At 57.1% G+C, this 18,275-nt stretch overlaps 4 protein-coding genes across 4 annotated transcripts; 2 read left to right on the forward strand and 2 right to left on the reverse strand.

The window, feature by feature from the left end:
• Nucleotides 1-421: 421 nt before the first annotated feature.
• On the forward strand, nt 422-3,546 carry DCS_02495 (uncharacterized protein; the record flags this gene model as incomplete). The annotated part of the gene is made up of 2 exons (XM_040799822.1): nt 422-773; nt 827-3,546. The coding sequence occupies 2 exons, from the start codon at nt 422-424 to the stop codon at nt 3,544-3,546; spliced, it is 3,072 nt and encodes a 1,023-aa protein (XP_040660705.1).
• A 237-nt stretch (nt 3,547-3,783) lies between these two features.
• Nucleotides 3,784-6,280, reverse strand: DCS_02496 (ATP-dependent RNA helicase DBP4; the record flags this gene model as incomplete). The annotated part of the gene is made up of 2 exons (XM_040799823.1): nt 3,784-6,060; nt 6,155-6,280. 2 exons carry the CDS (start codon nt 6,278-6,280, stop codon nt 3,784-3,786), a joined length of 2,403 nt encoding a protein of 800 aa, XP_040660706.1.
• Nucleotides 6,281-9,016: 2,736 nt separating this feature from the next.
• Nucleotides 9,017-12,477, reverse strand: DCS_02497 (NRPS-like enzyme; the record flags this gene model as incomplete). The annotated part of the gene is made up of 6 exons (XM_040799824.1): nt 9,017-10,738; nt 10,881-10,974; nt 11,048-11,436; nt 11,509-11,591; nt 11,689-11,823; nt 11,892-12,477. The coding sequence occupies 6 exons, from the start codon at nt 12,475-12,477 to the stop codon at nt 9,017-9,019; spliced, it is 3,009 nt and encodes a 1,002-aa protein (XP_040660707.1).
• A 3,097-nt stretch (nt 12,478-15,574) lies between these two features.
• Nucleotides 15,575-17,215, forward strand: DCS_02498 (putative enoyl-CoA hydratase, mitochondrial; the record flags this gene model as incomplete). Its single annotated transcript, XM_040799825.1, has 6 exons — nt 15,575-15,788; nt 15,975-16,105; nt 16,211-16,240; nt 16,362-16,478; nt 16,729-16,951; nt 17,097-17,215. The coding sequence occupies 6 exons, from the start codon at nt 15,575-15,577 to the stop codon at nt 17,213-17,215; spliced, it is 834 nt and encodes a 277-aa protein (XP_040660708.1).
• Nucleotides 17,216-18,275: the final 1,060 nt, after the last annotated feature.

Raw genomic sequence — 18,275 nt, forward strand, 5'->3', positions numbered from 1 at the left:
TCCCTCCCGACCATGCCTTTGAGGCTCCAACCAAGGACGCCTCCAAGAACTCTTTGTTGACAGCAACAACACTCGCGCCTTCGATACGGCTGCACGGTGTCCGTTTGAGCAAACAAAGGCAGCATTGCTGCTGGGATCAAACGCCGGGCATAGCGCTGGTGCCTCGCCGGTGTCCGGCCTGTGCTCGTGCCCCTGGACGGAGCGAGATTGGCGCTCTGGAAGTGCATGGTTAATTTTATCTCACCGCTGCCCGTCCGCCACCACTTACTTATCTTGATCTCGAGTTTCGAGCTGCTTAACTTTCGGAAATAAGTCGTCGCCCCGTTTCTCATCTACCCAAATTGCCTCTCCATCTCGCTTCAGTTCACTCTCACGCCTTCCCACCGCTCGTCGCCGACGCCCCCCTTGCCCATATACAGCCATGCCGCCGAAAGCGAGCCCAACAAGACGGCGCACTAGAGCCTCCATGCGCGAGGAGCCCGACCACCAGCCGACGCCAACCCACACAGGCTTCCAAAAGCCGAACTTGCCACCGCTTCAGGGAACCCCCAGCTCACGCCGACAGTATTCTTATGGCGCCGCCGCAGAACCACAGCCTGCGCGACCCGGTCGTGGTGTCACCCGTGGCCAGCCTCTTGACCTCAATAATGCCGTCCGCAGCGCCCTTGACCGTGACGACGATGAGGAGGCCGATGATGTCCGATCGCCACGGGTGCAGTCACAGAGCGTTGACCCCGACGAGGATGAGTTGGCCGCTGGCAACGAAGCTTCCTGTAGGTTTGGTGCCCGGCAGCAAGCGACGCGCACCAGTACTGACACCTCATAGCTACTCTTCCCACACCAAGTCGGGGTCGAGGCCAGCCGCTTTTGCAGTCTCTGCCGGACGCACTTGGCTTGGCCAGTGAAGCCGATGATTCGAGAAGCTTCGGCACCGAGAGCGACTTCTACTTGGACGCCACGATAGCCTCGACTCCAGGTAGCATGCAGCCGCCACCGCGACTCGCCTTGACGAACGCCTCGTCGACACCCACGCCCCAAATTCGAGGCTGGAGGAATCGCCATCGACTGAAGGACATTGCCGAGGAGACATCTCTTCAGCGGGAACCGGAAGCGGAGAATCAGCCTGCCGCCCGCGTCGTCAAGGCCAACTCCCGTTCACCTCAACGACGGCGCGCTCAGAACCATGCGCACAATACCGCAGAAAGCGACGATGAAGATCCGCTCATCAAGCCGATCAAGCTCCGCCATGGCCCAAGTACAAGCACAAAGATCCCTCCTCCCAAACCCAAGCAGGCGCCCGCCCCGGGCAACTTACCACCGCCTCCGCCCGATCTCGGAACGCAACCTGCTCAAGCACGACAGGATCAGCCACCCCCGAGCAGCCAGCTCGCTGCCAAGTCCAGACGAGCAATGGCACGGCCGGACAGCCATGAAAGGGACAGGGCGGAGCCGGAACCGGCAACCAATATTTTTGCCAACAGGCCCCATCTTCCACCCTGGCAGGCGGAACACAGCACCAGTCCACAACGGACACCCCAACCGCCTCGGCCGCAAGAGTTCGAGGTCGAAGGGTCCTCAAGGCGGCATCGGTGGTATTCGCGGATACCACATGTTTTCCGCCGGGGTCGCAACGATAACTACGTGGTCGGAGACGAACCAGCTATTAACTGGTGGCAATTGCTCAATCCTTGGACATACGCCAGGGCCATGGTTTGGCTCATCGACATCGCCCTCGACACCATTCTCCCTCCTCGTCTGCGGGAACTCTTTTCGTTGTGCTTGCAAAGCTTGCCCTACGTTATCGGTGCCGCAACCGCCCTATTCCTTGGCTTGGCCCTCGCCGCCGCCGCCGTCAACAGCTACAGGGACAGCACCGCCGACGGCCTCTGGGCGCCTGTTGCGGAACGGACTTCTTGGTTCCCAATTGGCGACATCGGCACCAAGATCGGCGGGTACATGCCGACCATTTCATGGTCCAGAAGGGGAGGCGACAATTTTGACCTCACCGACCTGGATGGCACCCTCCACGAGAGGTTCGACAGCACCATCAAGAAGATGCTCCAAGCGCTCGACTCACTGGCCAAAGCGGGTAGGCTACACGACGGGGCGCTCAAAAAGCTGGAGGCCGTTGTGCCCAAAGTCGTTCACATGGACCTTGCCGACGGCAAGCCGGCGGTGGCTGCCGAGTTCTGGCACGCCTTGAAGGAGCTGATCCGTCAAGATGACGCCTTGTTGACCTTTGATAAGCTTGGCAGCGAGTACGATGTCTCGTCGGAGCGAAAGTGGAAGGCCATTGCCGCCCGTCTCGTCAAAGACCCGACCTTCACCTCCAACCTGAACCTTGCCCTCGGTGAGGCAGAGGTCAGACTTGGAAGCCAGATATCTGCCTTTTGGGATACCTGGGTCAAAGACAACGAGGCAAAGCTCCACCAGGCCATCGGCTCGGCAGTTGATGAGCTGAAAGCGGCTGGATCGCAGCGCGAGTTTGACCATCGTCTAGGCAAGATTGTCCAGGAGCATCTTGCAGAAAGCGAGCGGCGAAGCAACATTGTCAGCCGCGAAGAGTTCCTGCGGCACGTCAAGAGCGAGGTCGCAAGCCTCCGCTCCGAGATGATGGCTGAGATGACGGAGCTGCGGCCTCAGCTCGAGAAGCTGGTGCGGGAGTCCCTAGACCTGGCCACGGGCGACATCCCTCCCACCATGAGCCGCGCCGAGATTCTGTCTCTCGTCAACGGCCTCGTGCGCAAGGGAATTGCCGACCTCAACCTCGAGGCCCTTGCCAACGGCAAGATCCACGCCCACTGGGACTCGGAACTCAAGAACCAGGTAAACTACTTCTCCGTCGGTGCAGGCGCCGTCATCGATGCCGTCCACAGCTCCCCTGTCTACGACCCCTTCTCCCATCCCTTCTACTTTCCCGCGGCGCAGAAAACGGAGGGTTTGCGAGCCCCGCGCGCTCCCATCGCCGCCCTCCTGCCGTGGCAGGACGAGGGCGACTGCTTCTGCGCCTCCCGCGCGCTCTCCCGCCGCGGCAACCCTTACGGCGCGAGCCTCGCCGTCCAGCTCGCGCACCGCATCATCCCGACGCACCTCGTGGTCGAGCACATCCTCCCCGGTGCGACCACCGACCCGGGCGCGCGCCCGCGCGAAATCGAGGTCTACGCCGACATGACCGACCTCGCGCTGCGGGAGAGCGTCGAGAACTTTTCCGCCGCACACTTCCCTCGTTCCGACGCGGATGACTGGGACTATACCCCCGCCGCCTTCCCTGACCGCTTCGTCAAGATCGCGCAGTTCGTGTACGAGGGTGCCGAGCTGCACGACGGCGTGCACGTGGCGCGTTTCAGCAGCGAGCTCCTAGCGATGGGCGCGGCCACAGACCACATGATCGTGCGCGCCGTCAGCAACTACGGTGCGAAGAATCAGACTTGCTTCTACAGAGTGCGCATGTACGGTGTCAACTTGGACCTGGAGGAAGCGACTGCGGCCAACATCGAGGACGAGCACTTGGCCGACTCCGCCGGCTGGCTGTCCGGCTGGCTGTAATCTTGGGGGGAAGAAGATATAGGGCGTAGGTCGTTTTTTGTTCTTTTTTCCCGTCTTCCATAGGCGAGGCGTTACAATGGACGGCTTGGTTTCGCGTGACAAATGAATACGGATGCGCTGGGTAGCAGGCAAGCATGAACTGATCAGTCCGGCATGGACAGCGCAATGCCAGGAGGGTATATTGGAATACTACATAACAGTACATGGTGGCGGTGGAATGGAAATTGCTCGACAAAATTACCCATCCAACAGTCCCGTCGCCAAGGCCTCGAGATCTTCCAACGTCTCGGGCTCGTCCGCCACCTGGAACACCTTGCCTCTCTTTCCTTTCTTCGACTTCTCGGTTGCCTTGATCTCGGTGTCCGACTCGTCGTCGTTCTGGAACCACTTCTTGACCTTTTTTCGCGGCGGCTCCTCCGCATCGCCAGCCATGGGGAGCGATCTCAACAGGGCAAGCGGATCCTCGCCGTCGCCAGCGTCCACCAGCTGAGGCACCTCGTCCGGATCGAGGCCGTCCCGCTCCATGGCCTCGCGTGCCTTTCTCTTCTCGCGCTTCTCGCGCTTGCGCTGTCGCGCGAGTTCCTTGTCGTCCACGTCGGCCTCGCGCACGCGCGCCGACTCGCTCTCGACAAATTTCTGGCGCTGCTCGTCGGCGGGCCCTTCCTGTTTAAAGTCCTCTTCACCCTGGAGCTCGTAGATGGCGTGCGAGTTGCCCTCGTCGTCAAAGACAAGCTTTGTCGGGTTGCCCTTGAACTTGAGCATTTTCTTCTTTGACTGGAGGGCCTTTTCGCGACGCTTCGAGTCGATGACGTACGGCTCATCGCCGCCGAGACCGGTTATGACCTTGGCTGATGAGCCGGCGTTGCCCTGCTTGATGACGTCGTCCAAGTCTTGGTCGTTGAGGCGTCGCTTGACGGCGAGGAAGTCGTCGTCATCACTGTCTCCGTCGCCGGCCTTGGCGCCTTCGTTGGCGACGAGCTTGGAGTAGTGGCTTGACAGGACGTCCTGGTTCTGTCGCTCGAACATCTTGTCGTACTTGGTCCGCACCTCGTTCTTCTTCTTGGGTTTGGCGCCGTCGAGGTCCATGTCTGACTCGGACCCGCTCGACATGCCGTCGCGGGGCGCGTTCTTGATCTTCTTGACGTCCTGGCCCTTGTGAAACTTGATTTGCGGTGTGCCGGGGAGACCCATGCTGGCGGCGAATCCATCGAGGTCGAGTTTGTTGAACTTGAAGATGGTCTTGTCTTTTTGCAGATGAATCGATCTGGAGTAGCTTATGAAGGCCTTTTGCCCGAGGTATTTGAGGTCCGGGTACTGGAAGCACATGTTTTGCAAGTGATCCTTGATATCACGCTTCTTCTTCTCCTTGACGTGGACTTTCTGTATCGGTATCTTTTTCTGTTCGAGCCGCTTTATCATCCCTTCTTCTTCGGTAGGATCTAGGAACAGAACGGCTCGGCCGTTGCTCTGATAGCGGGCGGTACGGCCGACGCGATGTATGTAGGTGTCGACGTCTTCGGGGCAGTCGGCTTGGATGACCCAATCGACGGCGGGGAAGTCGATGCCTCGGGCGACGACATCGGTGGCGAACAGGCATGCCTGCTTGGCGGCAGTGAATCGAGAGGTAATCTCCAGCCGCGCCACCTGTTTCTGTCGGCCGTGGAGGTGGAGGAGCGGGATGCCGGGCTGCAGATGGCGGAAGCTTTCGTAGACGAAGCGGACCTGCTTGCCGGAGCTCAGGAAGACGATGATCTTGCTCTTCAGGTTGGTCTTGATGAAGCCAAAGAGGGTGTCTAGCTTGTCCGGCAGCGGTGTCGTGATGTAGTGTTGCTGCAGATTGGTCGGCGTCGCAGAGGCGGCGTCCTGGTGCACCGAGACGTACTCGGGGTCGTTGAGGCTCAGCCGGGCCAGGTCGGAGACCTTCCTGCTCTGGGTGGCGCTGAACATGAGAGTCTGGCGTGTCTTTGGCAAGTGCTCGACGAGGGCATCGACGGCCGACTGGAAGCCCATGTCCATGATGCGGTCGGCCTCGTCGAGGACGAGAACCTGCAGGTTGTCGGCATCGAAGCCTGCGGTCTGGTCCAGGTGCTGCAGCATGCGGCCGGGGGTGCAGACGAGGATGTTCATTCGTGACAGCCGCTCGGCCTCCTCCTTGAGGTTCTTTCCGCCTATGACGAGGCCGGCCGAGAAGGTGTGGTTTCGGCCAACTTTGCGGAGGACTTCGAATATCTGAACGGCGAGCTCGCGGGTCGGGGAGATGATGAGGGCGCCGAGGCCGTCGAACTCGGTCCATTGGGCGCGATAAAGCTTCTCTAGAACGGGAACCAGGAAGGCGAGAGTCTTGCCGCTGCCCGTCTTGGCGGCGCCGAGTATGTCGTTGCCCTTGAGGGCGAGGGGGATCGCCTGCTGCTGGACGTCGGTCAAGGTTTGGAAGTGGGACGCTTTGAGACCCGAGGCGGTCGCCGAGGAGAGGGGCAAGTCGGCAAAAGATTTGATCTCAGCCGACTTGGGATCCTGGAATGACGACAGTCAGCACACGAGGCATGGCGACGAAAGGGTGCATGCATCGTAGGGGTTGATGGTTTTTGGACCATCCTTGGCCACGTACCAGATCAGCAACGGCATCCTCGACCTTTTGGACCTCGTCCTGGACCCTTTTGCGCTTCTGCTGACGCATATCCATCTTGGCCGGCTTCGGTGCTTTCTGCTGGCGCCCGGGGATTCGAGAAGCCATTTTGGCTTGCAGAATGTCTGTTGAAGCAACCATGGGCAGAAAGGATGTTCAAGAGAAGCCGAGTCTCGCAGCTAAAAAAATAATCCATGGAGTTGAAAGTTTCAGCGGGGCGCCGCCCCAGTAGCGGTGACGTTGAGTACCAAATCCCGACCAACGCCCCGCCATGGTGCTATAAGGTACTAGTACATGTACACTACGGAGACCAATGCACCATTGAGGTGTACATGTACATGCGCAGACTTGAAGCCTTAAAAAGTAGGTACAAGTACATAAGTACTTGTGGTGTACTTACTGTAAGTACTTACTGTACGGTCTATTTACAAGTACTTACTTAGGTAATTACATGTAAGTAGACTGACATGGACAGTACTTAAGTACTAGTACGGGTTACTCCGTACTTAAGTACAGTACAAGAACAAGTACAAGTACTTACAACTACTTACAGTACAGTACTTATGCGTTACGATGCCCACCAATGGTCCCTATGACCTACCCTACAGTATGGCCGACGAGGTTCGAAAGGCGGTGCAAATACGGCACATCTGTAGTAGCTATCATGAACCGCGTCAATTATCAACAGTCTGACAAGTAACTACTGACTGACAGTTATATGTGCTTTGGAATAATACTGTGCATTTGTAGCATGTGGCTGGCGGGTTTAGGGAAGATAGTGGTCCTCACTCATTTACAGGTGAAATAGATTCGAGCCTTTTTATGTACAAGCCATCACAACAAACATCAACATTAGATGGAAGAACACCAATGAGGTCCATTTGTCAAGAACCGTGTTCGTCTAGCGATCGGGTGCTTTCAACAGGCAATCCGGTGCACAAAACGACAAGAAGGTGGTGGATGCGTGCGCTGCTTGACAGCGAATGAATTTCAAGTATGACGTTCAACAACATGATATCCGGCGTGTGTTCCAATCTTGGACCCTATTCATCACCAGCCAATGTGAAAGCGAATCATGACGGGCTCAATACATTTCGGCCACCAAATCATGCGTAGTCTGTCCAAAATGACTGCCTCACCATGCACTCTGGCCAGATTTGTCGAAAATCCCGAGCCAGTCGAAACGGATCCGTCAGCCGTTTATCATCCACCAAGGTGACATCAAATTCGGCCTTGCGGTGCTGGTAAACCGAAGAGGAAGGATGAGAAATGTAGAATAACGGCTAGTACTCCAAGATAGCGGTGGAAGCAAGGCGCATTTGGTCGATATTAACTGGCCGAGATACGAAAATGTTTTCCCGCAACACCCCTGATCCGCTGGTGCGACAGTGCCAGTCAGTTGGAGACTTTCACAAAACCCTGGCTGGCTTCTAGATCTTGCTGCATGCCCAAAATAATTGTCGAATTCAGTATGATAGTCTGATCTACCGGGTGCAAACGCGCGAATATTTTTATCAAGTACATGGGGGAAACATGCTTCTTGCGGCCTTCAAGCAAGACGTTCCAGATCGAGCCGAAAAGCCTCGAGCCGTGCACACCCCTACATTCGTCATCACCCCCCAACCCTTCCATCACGCCTCCCCCGCTCGAGGCACAGGGTGAACAAACTGTGTTGCAGCCGCAACCGCAACCCGCAGCGCGCAGCCGTGCTGACCTCATTTCCCGGGGCCTGCCGCATAGCTAGGTTCCCTTGGCTCTGGTGGCCGTCGGCCTCGGCTTTGTGCGCAGACACAAGGGTACTGAGGCAGATAGATTTATCAACTCACCCGAACCGAGAGACGCTTGCTGCACATGCGCATGTATGTGATTCGGAATGTACCGTCCCCGTCACAGGACCGAGGTGAAGCGAGCGGCCATGTGAAAGTCGTACGCCTGCCATCTCCCCAGACACCCCATCCTCACCGTTACATTTCACATCGTGAGCGCCAAGACATTCATACCTGCGCACGGAGTTAACATAAATACCGGGTCCGTCAAACCGGAGACCGTCTGCGTGGCTCCTTTGACCCGCCGCTTGCCGAACGGTCAGTTGGCGATGTGACGAAAGGGAAGACGACCCCCTGTACTGATCGTTTCAGGCTTGCTGCAGGACGGTGAGTATGGATGATGTATGGGTGATGGATGAACCTTGGTATAACTCAGACGCTAGACCAGCGTGCCAATTGATATGTCGTTCGGCCTTGGCCTGGAGACCTGTGCGGACCGGAGTAAGCATGCCACCCCGGCTTTTGAACGGCAAGACGACTGGTTGGCAAGCACAAGCAGACGCCATTGTGAGGCATCTTGCAACGCGGGTGCCAGAGTTGACTATTTGAGTACGCGGTCGAAAATGAGCCAAGGGCAAGCAGTTACTGTACACGGACTTGGTCGGCGTGTGGGAGGCCGGCAACGGCCCCACAGCTTAGCGTCCGTCCGGAGCGGGCGGGCCCCGGAGCGGAACGGTCCGCACCACCATCCACGTCCGGTGCTCACGATACGGCAAGGGATGGCAGGGGATGGCACATGACACAACCAACGCAAGCGATATCGGATGAGATCAAGTGATGGTGTGAAAAAGGCTGATAAATAGCAGGATGAAAATTGAAGCGGGTATTCCATGTGCAGTCTGCAAAGTCCGTAATGCAGGAGATTTGTTTGTACCTTTTAAAGAATATGCACTTGAAAAGACAAGAAAATACAGTTCAAAAACCAGGTCGCTCCATCGTTCCCAAAATGCCTTCGCTCGCAAGAATAACGCAAAAAGAATGTCGGAAGAAGAAAAGAATGGATGATGATAAGCCCGGCTCAGCTATCCCAGATAGCTCCAAATGCCGGAATGCCACGAGTCTCGAGCCCGTAGACCACCTTTTTGGTTATCTTCTCGTTCGCGATGATGATCACTGCCTCGGCTTCAAAGTCCTTGGCGAGATTGTAGCCCATCTTGACAAGGTCAGACCGACCCTTGACCTTGGTGTCGTGGATGACGGCCTTGGGGATGGTGCGGTAGATGGTGTCCATGAGAGCCTTGCCGAACGTTTGCTCGGGGCTCGGCGTCGACCAGATCAGCTGCGTCGGGCAGCTCGGCTGGCTTATGTGACCGAGCAGAGGACCGATGCCGGATCCGGTCGCGATGATGACGACGCGGTTGAAGAGGGTGGCGATGCGCATGACGCCGCAGGTCGGGAGACCGCGTACCCATAGATGAGTCGGCGGGTTCCGGATGCAGTTCTTGGTCCAGTCACCGGCGTTAGAAACGACGAGCGAGTATCCCTTCTCGCTCGCCAAGTCGGACGAGGCCGGCTGCGGAATCGTGGCGAAGGAGTGCCATTCGATGAGCGGACGGGTCGAGATCCGCGTGAAGCTTCCGTTGACCGGAACGGTGTAGGTGAAGTTGAGCAAGACGGCGTGGTCCGAGAGGGGGATGGCCTCGACGGGAACTTTGCGAAGGAAAAGCCAGGAGGAGGCGATGCTGCAGGTCGCCACACCCAGCATCCAAAAGCCAGGGCTACGGATGAGGGCGAGCCCGAGATCGGCTCCCACAGGGGTCGAGTCGTAGACGGACAAAACGGTGCGCACCCAGAAGAGGGACAGTGCTGTCCAGCCGAGGAAGCGATGAAGTCGCTCGAAAATGTTATGGTACTTCTTGCGGAACGTTGGGTAAGCAAAGCCGACGATGGTGCAGCAGAGGGTGGAGAGGAGCCAGGAAACAACGAGAGTGGCGAGCGAGTCCACCGTGTTTCCGTGAGAATACGCAACCGTCGACCGGATGGTCGATGCCAGCAGCCAGGAGGTGGCACAGACGCCGGCGGCCGAGTGAACGCCGCCGAGGTGGTAGATTTTGGCGCAGCGGCGACGAAGCCAGAGAGGGGCGCCTTTGGGAACCGAGCAGAATGTCTTGTAGAGGATGTTGATGACGACGTCCTGCCTCACCAAGACGGCAGCGACCAAGTTGGCCGCTGTGAGGATGCCGAGCCACTCAGGGTCAGCCTTGAGAAGAAGGAGGGCAGCAAGGGCGGCGATGTTGACAAGCCCAACAAGGCCGAAGAGGAAGCGATAGACAATGAGGATCCTGAACCGAAGCCCCCGAACCGGTCGCGGAAGCTCCTTCTCCGGAACATCCCGAAAGAGGTCGACCTCCGCAGTCGAGGGGGCCAGTGTCGACGAAGAAGACGACGATGAGACGGAGCGCGACTCGACAAGGGTTCCGCACTCGCTTGCGGCGGTGGAAATGGCACGAGATGGCGGACGGGCGTCGTCCGTCACCGCCTCAACCGCCATCGTCCGGAGCAGTGTCTTATCCACCTTGCCGTTGGCCGTTGTTGGGAACTGCCCTAGTTGGTGGATTTTGGTCGGGAGGGCGTAGTATGGTTGGCTTTTCCGAGCATGCTCCATGATGACGTCCACGTCCTGTTGCGATGGGACGACAAATGCGTGGATCTCTCCGTCGATCAAGAGCGTTGTTGCCCGCGTCACCCCTGGGGCCGAAGCCAACGAAGCCGAAACGCCGTCGAGCTCTACGCGGAATCCCTGCGCGAAGAGTCAGAGCTTGAACGGGAGAACTGGTAAGGCATTGCCGGGGTGCAGGGGCGGGCGGGAGGCAACTTTCGCAAGAGAAAGCAGTGGGGCAAAGGAGGTGAAATATGCAACACTCATCACCGGAGCTACACACCTTGACCTTGACCTGATCGTCGCACCGGCCGAGAATGTCAATGTTGCCGTCTGCCCTCCACCGGCCGAGGTCGCCTGTACAGTACATGCTGGATCTGAGTTGGACACTGTCAGTCCTCCATTCTCTGTTCCTGCCGACTTTTGAGTAGCCCTGGTGCGATCACTCACCCATCGTTTGCAAAAGGGTCCGGGATGTAGGATTCCTTTGTCTTGGACTCGAGGCCGACGTAACCACGCGATACGCCGTGTCCCCCTGCCCACATCACGCCAGCCTCGCCAAATGGTACGGGCTCACCCTGCTTGTCGAGTATGTAGACTGTGTTATTCGCCGTCGGCCGGCCAATCGACGTGGGCTCCCCAGGGATGTGCTTGGACATTGTGTTGACTATGGTGGTTTCTGTCGGCCCGCAACAGTTCCAGTAGGTCGCATGTGTCGCCCAGAGGTCGGCGAGGTCCTGCGACGTCGGCTCGCCCGCCGTCGCTACCGTTTTGATCCTGGGATACTGAATTGGGTGATACTTGGAGAGGATGGTTGGTGTGCAGATAAGAACGTCGATCTGTCGCAAGACCGCATCACTCATTAGTAGCTGTTCTGCGAGGAGTATCAAACGAGCACCCGGTACACTCACCTCCTGGATCGTGGGCTCCCAGTTAGACCCTCGTACAACGAGAGTGCCGCCATTGCAAAGGCATGAAAATATTTCCCAGGCGGCTACGTTGTCCCCACAGTCAGCATGAGATCAGGACTGAGGGGCTCAGAAATTGGTCAGGGAAGTAGGAATGGGTTGAGACGGAGGGATCAGACATACCCATGTCGAAGCTGATGTTGAGAACTTGGCCCACGCACATACCTGGTCTCACACCCAACCCGCCAGGGGAGAGGCAGACCAAGTTGGCGACATTTCTATGGGTAACATCAACGCCTTTGGGTTTTCCAGTCGTTCCTGTTGAAGCGAGGAGGATTAGTCACGCTCTGTCACTGGCGGGGACGGAGGGGGTCAGGGAAACGAACCGGAGGTGTAGATGACGTAGCATCCGGTATCGGGTGTTGCCAGATCAAGCCAGTCGTCTGACTGAAGGTCATCATCTGCCTCGGCCGTGACGAATTCGTCAATAAGGACGGGTACAAGACTGGGAAAAAGGGCCCGAAGGCGGTGCTCGGTGACGGAGAGGCAGAGGACAATCTCGGCGCCAGACTGTTCGACGACATGTCTAATGGTCGAGTCTGGAACGACGCCACCATCGAGCGGGACGTACTGGGCACCACAGGAGAGGACGGCCCAGATGCCGACGATCATCTCGAGTCCTCGCTTGACGACGAGGGGCACCCTCTGGTTTGGCTGTACACCAAGGCCACGGAGCCGTAGGGCAAGCTTCTGAGCTCGTTCGGCGAGTTGGCCATATGATATCATGCGAGGAACGGAAGTGGAGAGGTCCCGCACCGCCATCAAAGACGGTTGTGAGGATGCTTGATGATAGAAGGCAGAGGTGGTAGTAGGAAAAGGAGTGGCAACCACTTCGCCACGGCTGAATGAGGCGAGAGATGGTGAGAGAGTCCTCCGGCTTGCGGGGACAGTGATGGGGACGGAGACGGCCATTTTGACGAGTAGCACGAAGTCTCAGCGTACGAGCGAGGCAAAAATGGGAAGAAGGAGGAGGAGGCTGCGCCGTCAACGCTAATCTGCTTCACTCACCATCTGATCGTGTGAAACATCCGGACGAGACGTTGAAGAGAAGGCCAGGCTTTATATAAGTATCGTTGGCTCTCGACCGAGGAGGATAGCAAGCAGCCCTTCATATGGTAACGCCGACTACGGGTCCGGAGGGCGGACACGCCATGCGGAGTGACGACGTGACGTGGACATGGACTTGGCTCTGTCAGCCAGCAGGAGGATCCCGACATGGGCATGACTTGAAGAAGGATGACCCCACGTCGGTGACGATAGTCGACTGGAATCATTAGTTCACACCATTGGCATTTGCAGGGTATGGGGCAGCCGGGGGGTGGCATGGGATTGCTAGGGCAGCTGGCCAGGGACGAAGCAGACGCGATGGGCAGCTCAGATCGCAGAGAGTGGAGGTGGAAGAGGGGGAGGGGCATGCAGAGAACAGGACTAAAGGTAGCAGTACCAGTAGCAGTAGCAGTAGCAGATGCGGCTCTGGTAGCAGGAGGATCATGATCTGCGCCGGGACCCGTCGTGGGAATAGCGTCCTCTTCCCAGATGGGCGTACTGGGGTCCTTGGCGAGAGCATGTACATGTACTCGTCATACAGGCATACAGCACGTACCTACAGGAGTACTTGCATACTACATGCATGCATGCTGCACGCGTCCATGTATGTAGTATAGTATCCATCTACTCCGAGCTGATGTCGCATTCCGGAATCCATGTCCTGGAAGGTGCCGATGTCGACATGGCCAGGGAAACACCCCCCTTCCCTCCCCTTCTTTCAACCATAGACGCCCCCTCGGGCTGCGGACAGAACCAAGGCCAGCACCTGCTTTTCCGAGCCTGAAAAGGCAAGAACATGACCAGAGGGCTTCTGAGGCGTGTGCGGGAGTGGGAAGGACAGACCGGTGGGGGGTGTGAGTAATACCGTCGAATGGAACCTAGCTTCTAGATTGGAACCGTCAGGCCCGAAAGGGCCAAACGGTAGCAGCTGGATTGCCAAAGAAGGACGAAATCGAGACAGGGTCCCATCCTCCCGCGCTTGGCCACGAGCTTTTGCTTCTCCTGAGACATCGCTCGAACCATGGGAGAAAAAATCAGGAGCTTGGAGTAGTAGGAAGTGGAGGAGTAGGGGAAGGGGGTCGAGGAGCAGCGCGGGCGTCAGAAAGTCTCAGCCTACTTCTCCACTCGGCAGACAGGGTCCCGGGGCTGTTTTGACCGACCAGAGACCGAAGGGACCACCCAACCGGAACTTAGGGAGCCAGCTGGGCCGTTAGGCAACGATGCTAGCTGGAAATGTCACCGGAAGTCGAGGGACGGAGGGACGGACTGGCGCCATTGTCTAGCCTTGCTGACGATGGAAGCACCCGGAGGGGGGAGGGGCGGCCGTTATTGAGGATAGAGAGTAGGGGGTGCAGCCAACGAAGGCGATTTATTGTATTCTTGCATCGTATCGTACCGATCAGGGGGGGAAATGCCAAGATTTTCCCCGAGAAGGTAGGTAGATGGAAGATGATAGATAGGGTGGTCATTATTTGGTAGGAAAAACAAGGAAGGTAGAGGAGAGGAGGGTAACACGTCTTGCGGGAAGTCCAGATGCATGCACTCAGTACGGACGGAGTATTGCGATGGATGATACGGCAGAACAGTGCAGTTCAGCTCGATTAGGTTCGGTTCGGTTCAGTTTATAACAGGAAGCTCGTCTGGAGTACGTACACGTACATGTATGTGTTATGCTATGGGTCAGCAGTGGCCCTGGGTGGAATCGCCAATGCAGCATCGAAGCCACGATCGACATCGACTTACACGATGCACACAGACAGCCAGACCAGGCATTCACACCGCACCAAACTACCTGACCTCGCCGACCTACCATGTCGTCGTCGTTCAATGAAACGGGCCAACTGCATGTATGCGCATGTCCATGTCCATAGCCGGGAATTTCTGCAAGGGGTGCTTCGGATAATGCCTGCTGCGAGCAAGCTGCCGCGACGACGGAGAAGCCGGGCGCAGCACCACCTGAACGACACTGCTTTCTTTTTCCTCTCACCCTTTTCTTCCGCGCACGCTTCCGTCCTTGAACATGAATTAGTGAATGTATAAATGAAATTCGTTCATTGTTCTCTGGCGACGCGTCCACACTCGACCCCGACGCGGCTCTCGGGCCCTTCCCCTTCCCTACTCTTCCCTTCCCTTCCCTACCCTTCCCTTTCCTCCCGTCCTCCACTGCGTATTTGCTTTTCCCACCCTCCTTTCCATCAATCACAGCACCGCCCGCTCTCTCTCATTCTCCTCACTGCCTCACATGGCCTCACACTCCCTCTCAGTCCCTCTCTCTTTTTCTCACCCTCTCTCACTCCCTCCCATGCGAGCTTGGCAACACACCCGCTCATGGTCCATTTTCGGACCGCTTTTGGAAATCCTAGATTTGCGCGCCAGTATACTTACTCGACCGTACTGTCCATAGATAGTAATACCTATTACGCACTACTCCATAGTACATGTACGTGAGCTTTCTCGAGCAGTTGCAGCAGGCCCCCGGTCGGCAGATGACCCTGATAGATGCTTCGTAGCATACACCGAGCAAGCCACCCCCTACCCCCCACCCCGGCTTGCTTCTGCTTCGGCTCTTCGAGATCATCAACTCGCTTGAAAACCTCGCGGTCATTCCCCGCGGCAAACTGCCACATTCATTCGACAACGTCAACGCGTTCGCGTACCAAGAATTACTCACCCTGTCACCTGCTCACACTCGCCCTGCTCGCAAACTAATCTACCCACTCACTCACCCACCGACTCACTCACCCGCTCCCTCTCTCACATACTCACTCATCTACTCACTATCCTTCCAATCTCCTATTGAGTCCCTAACCACTCGACTCCTACTCACCTACTACTCCAAAATCTACTCCCTCACCCACCCTTGCTCGCACGACCGCGCGCACGCACCCCTGTTCCGTCTTCGACAACCAACCAACCAAACAACCAAAATCGCACCCACCTACCTACCTACATGTCCTACGCGATGATCAACAACACGTCCGAGTCCAGCTCTGCTGCGCTCGTCCAGGCCACGTCATCGGTGGAAGGCGTGAGAGTCATCACCTTGTCGCGGCCGGAGAAGCGCAACGCGCTTTCGAAAGAACTGATCGTTGCCTTCCTCGTCGAGCTCGCGCGAGCGTCGGCGGACCCGAATGTCAAGGCCGTCATCATCACAGGACAAGGCTCCTTTTTTTCAGGTGAGTTTTGTCGCGAACGACGCTTGGCCAGCTTCCCAAAAAGTGATGCATGCAATATACCGATTCTCCCTCGGCTATCCAACGTCCTTTCTCCCGACCGCGTCAGCCATTCTCGTTTCATCTATTCATCTATCATTTCATCTATCCAACTCCTTCGTCCATCTGCTGATGCTCTTGTTCATGAAGCGGGCGCCGATCTCAACGACATCGCCGCCCTCGATTCGGCAGGTGCACGATCGGCTCGTTACCTCGAGGATCTCTGCTCCGGAATGGCTGCTGTTCGCAAGCCAATTCTCGCTGCCGTCAACGGCCCAGCGGTGAGAGAGCCAACTGGCGACCTGACTGCCTGATTTTCCCTCTTGGGCAGGACTAAGGTATCAACGGGCAGGAGAATGGTTGACTGACGAAAGAACCATTTTCAGCTCGGCGGTGGCTTTGAGCTCGCCCTCATGGTGCGTCAAGGTGTGAGAGGACGATGATGCCTATCCGAACTGCGCGCCCACTCCCCCCTCTTACCCTCTTACCCTTTTCCCGCCGCCGGTCATCGTCGACTAATGCAGAAGTCGATGACAGTGTGACCTGATTATCGCAGCCAAGTCGGCCTACTTTGCCTTGCCAGAAACTAAACGAGGCCTCATCCCAGGCGCAGGGGGGACCCAGCGACTGACAGCAACCGTGGGCAAGTATCTGGTGCGTAAGAGTCATTCTCCTGGTCCCTCCTCTCTTGTTTCGATTATATTCTCCCTCCCCCCGCATTTTCCCACTAGTGGAAGGCGAGTACGGCTCGCACCTGAGTGCGATGACCCCGTGTTCTTAGTCCGACCGTCCTGCATATGCGGACGCACGGAGAAGCATAGGCTGCCAGGCACCTCCCCCCCCCTCGGCGGGAAGTTCCCGCCCACTATCATCCACGAATACTTGTGACGACTGCTAGACACAGTCGGAACGAGAACAGACTGACAATCTTTTTCTCCTTCCTTTGCAGGCAATGCGAACTATTCTCCTCGCCAGACCGATTACGGGACCCGAGGCCTTGTCATGCGGCCTACTCTGTGACCTAGTCGACGACGACAACCTGCTCACGCATGCCACGGCCGTCGCTGCCGGCCTTTCCGGCCACGGTCCGGAGGCGCTGGCGTTTGCCAAGGAAGCCATATGCAGAGGTGCGTGTGTATCCGTCTTCGACCCTTTCGCCGGTGCACTCCTACTCTCTGTTCCCTTGGAGACGTTGGGGATGTTGGAGAAAGAGGTGGGCTAGCCGCCGATGCGAACACCAGTGCTAACCCTGTGCTTGTCGCGGCCCCGCAGCGGACGCTCTCGGCCGTGATGACCTCTTTGAGAGAAATCTCTACTACGCGACCTTTAGCACAGACGAGAAACGCCAGGGTGTAGATGAGTTCCTCGCGAGTCGCCGGTCCGGCAAGTGATGCATTAGTCGAACAGAGGCAAAGAATGATATGGGTCGTGTGATGAACAGACGGCCGGACACGCAGTCGGACAGAAAACCGGGCAGACGGAAAGAAGATCGAATGAGATCGATGAAGTCGTCGGATGCGGAGGACCTTCTGTATATGGGACGCCGTCTCGACACTTAGGGATGACTTCGCATATATGACGTGCGTCTGCTTTCCAACAAGACGAATCGATGCCTCATCACGAGCGTTCTGCAGCCACGCCAGGGTAGAGTTGTCGAGATGATTGCGGTAGGTACTGATCTATTTTGCATCATGTACGCCTCGCCTTCGTACACGTACGTATACGCCCACACCAAGATGCATCGTATGGCATATGAGATAGCATAAGCCTATGAATACAACACTTTGATCGTCCACATCTCGCATTATCCTCCATTTTCTCCCCCAGTCTATTTTCCCTCGGCCTTCTCTACTCAGCTAGGGATATTTAATGCTGGCTTTGATGCACGTCGGACGAGCTGCCCCATCGGCACACCAGGGGCACCGCCGCTCCTGGCATGCCCCTCCAACCAACTGCCTAATCCTCAAACCTACATGTGTATGTTGCGCTGCTGTCCCGAGCCCTCGACGCCTTCCCTTCCCCATATGTGAGTTCGTCAAGAGTTAATCCCCCCCCCATTCGGTGCGTTCATGACTGGTTTGGCACGCCGGCCACGTGGTCACCATATCTGCATCTGCGCCCCCGCTACATACTGGAAGCGCAGAAGAAGTCCCGCGACAGGGGTGAGGGGGTCCCTCAATAAGGGGGGGTATAGGGGGGTCATGCAAGCGGGTAAGCAGGCAGCATCAGACTTGTCAGTGATGCTTACACACCCCCTCCCCCCTTTCGTCTGTTTGCGGGGTTCATACACGTAGAACCATACAGTACGCTGAAAGACTACCCGAATGGATGAGTTTCTACAAGGAGCAGGAGGCCAACGGCTAGCAGAGGAAAGTCTATGCGTACTATTACATGCATACGTACTGTATCAGGGTATTTGAACTTGCGAACTAGACACAAACACGAGAACCC

The sequence above is a fragment of the Drechmeria coniospora genome, chromosome 01 (assembly GCF_001625195.1).
Source record: "Drechmeria coniospora strain ARSEF 6962 chromosome 01, whole genome shotgun sequence".
NCBI classification, from domain to species: domain Eukaryota; kingdom Fungi; phylum Ascomycota; class Sordariomycetes; order Hypocreales; family Ophiocordycipitaceae; genus Drechmeria; species Drechmeria coniospora.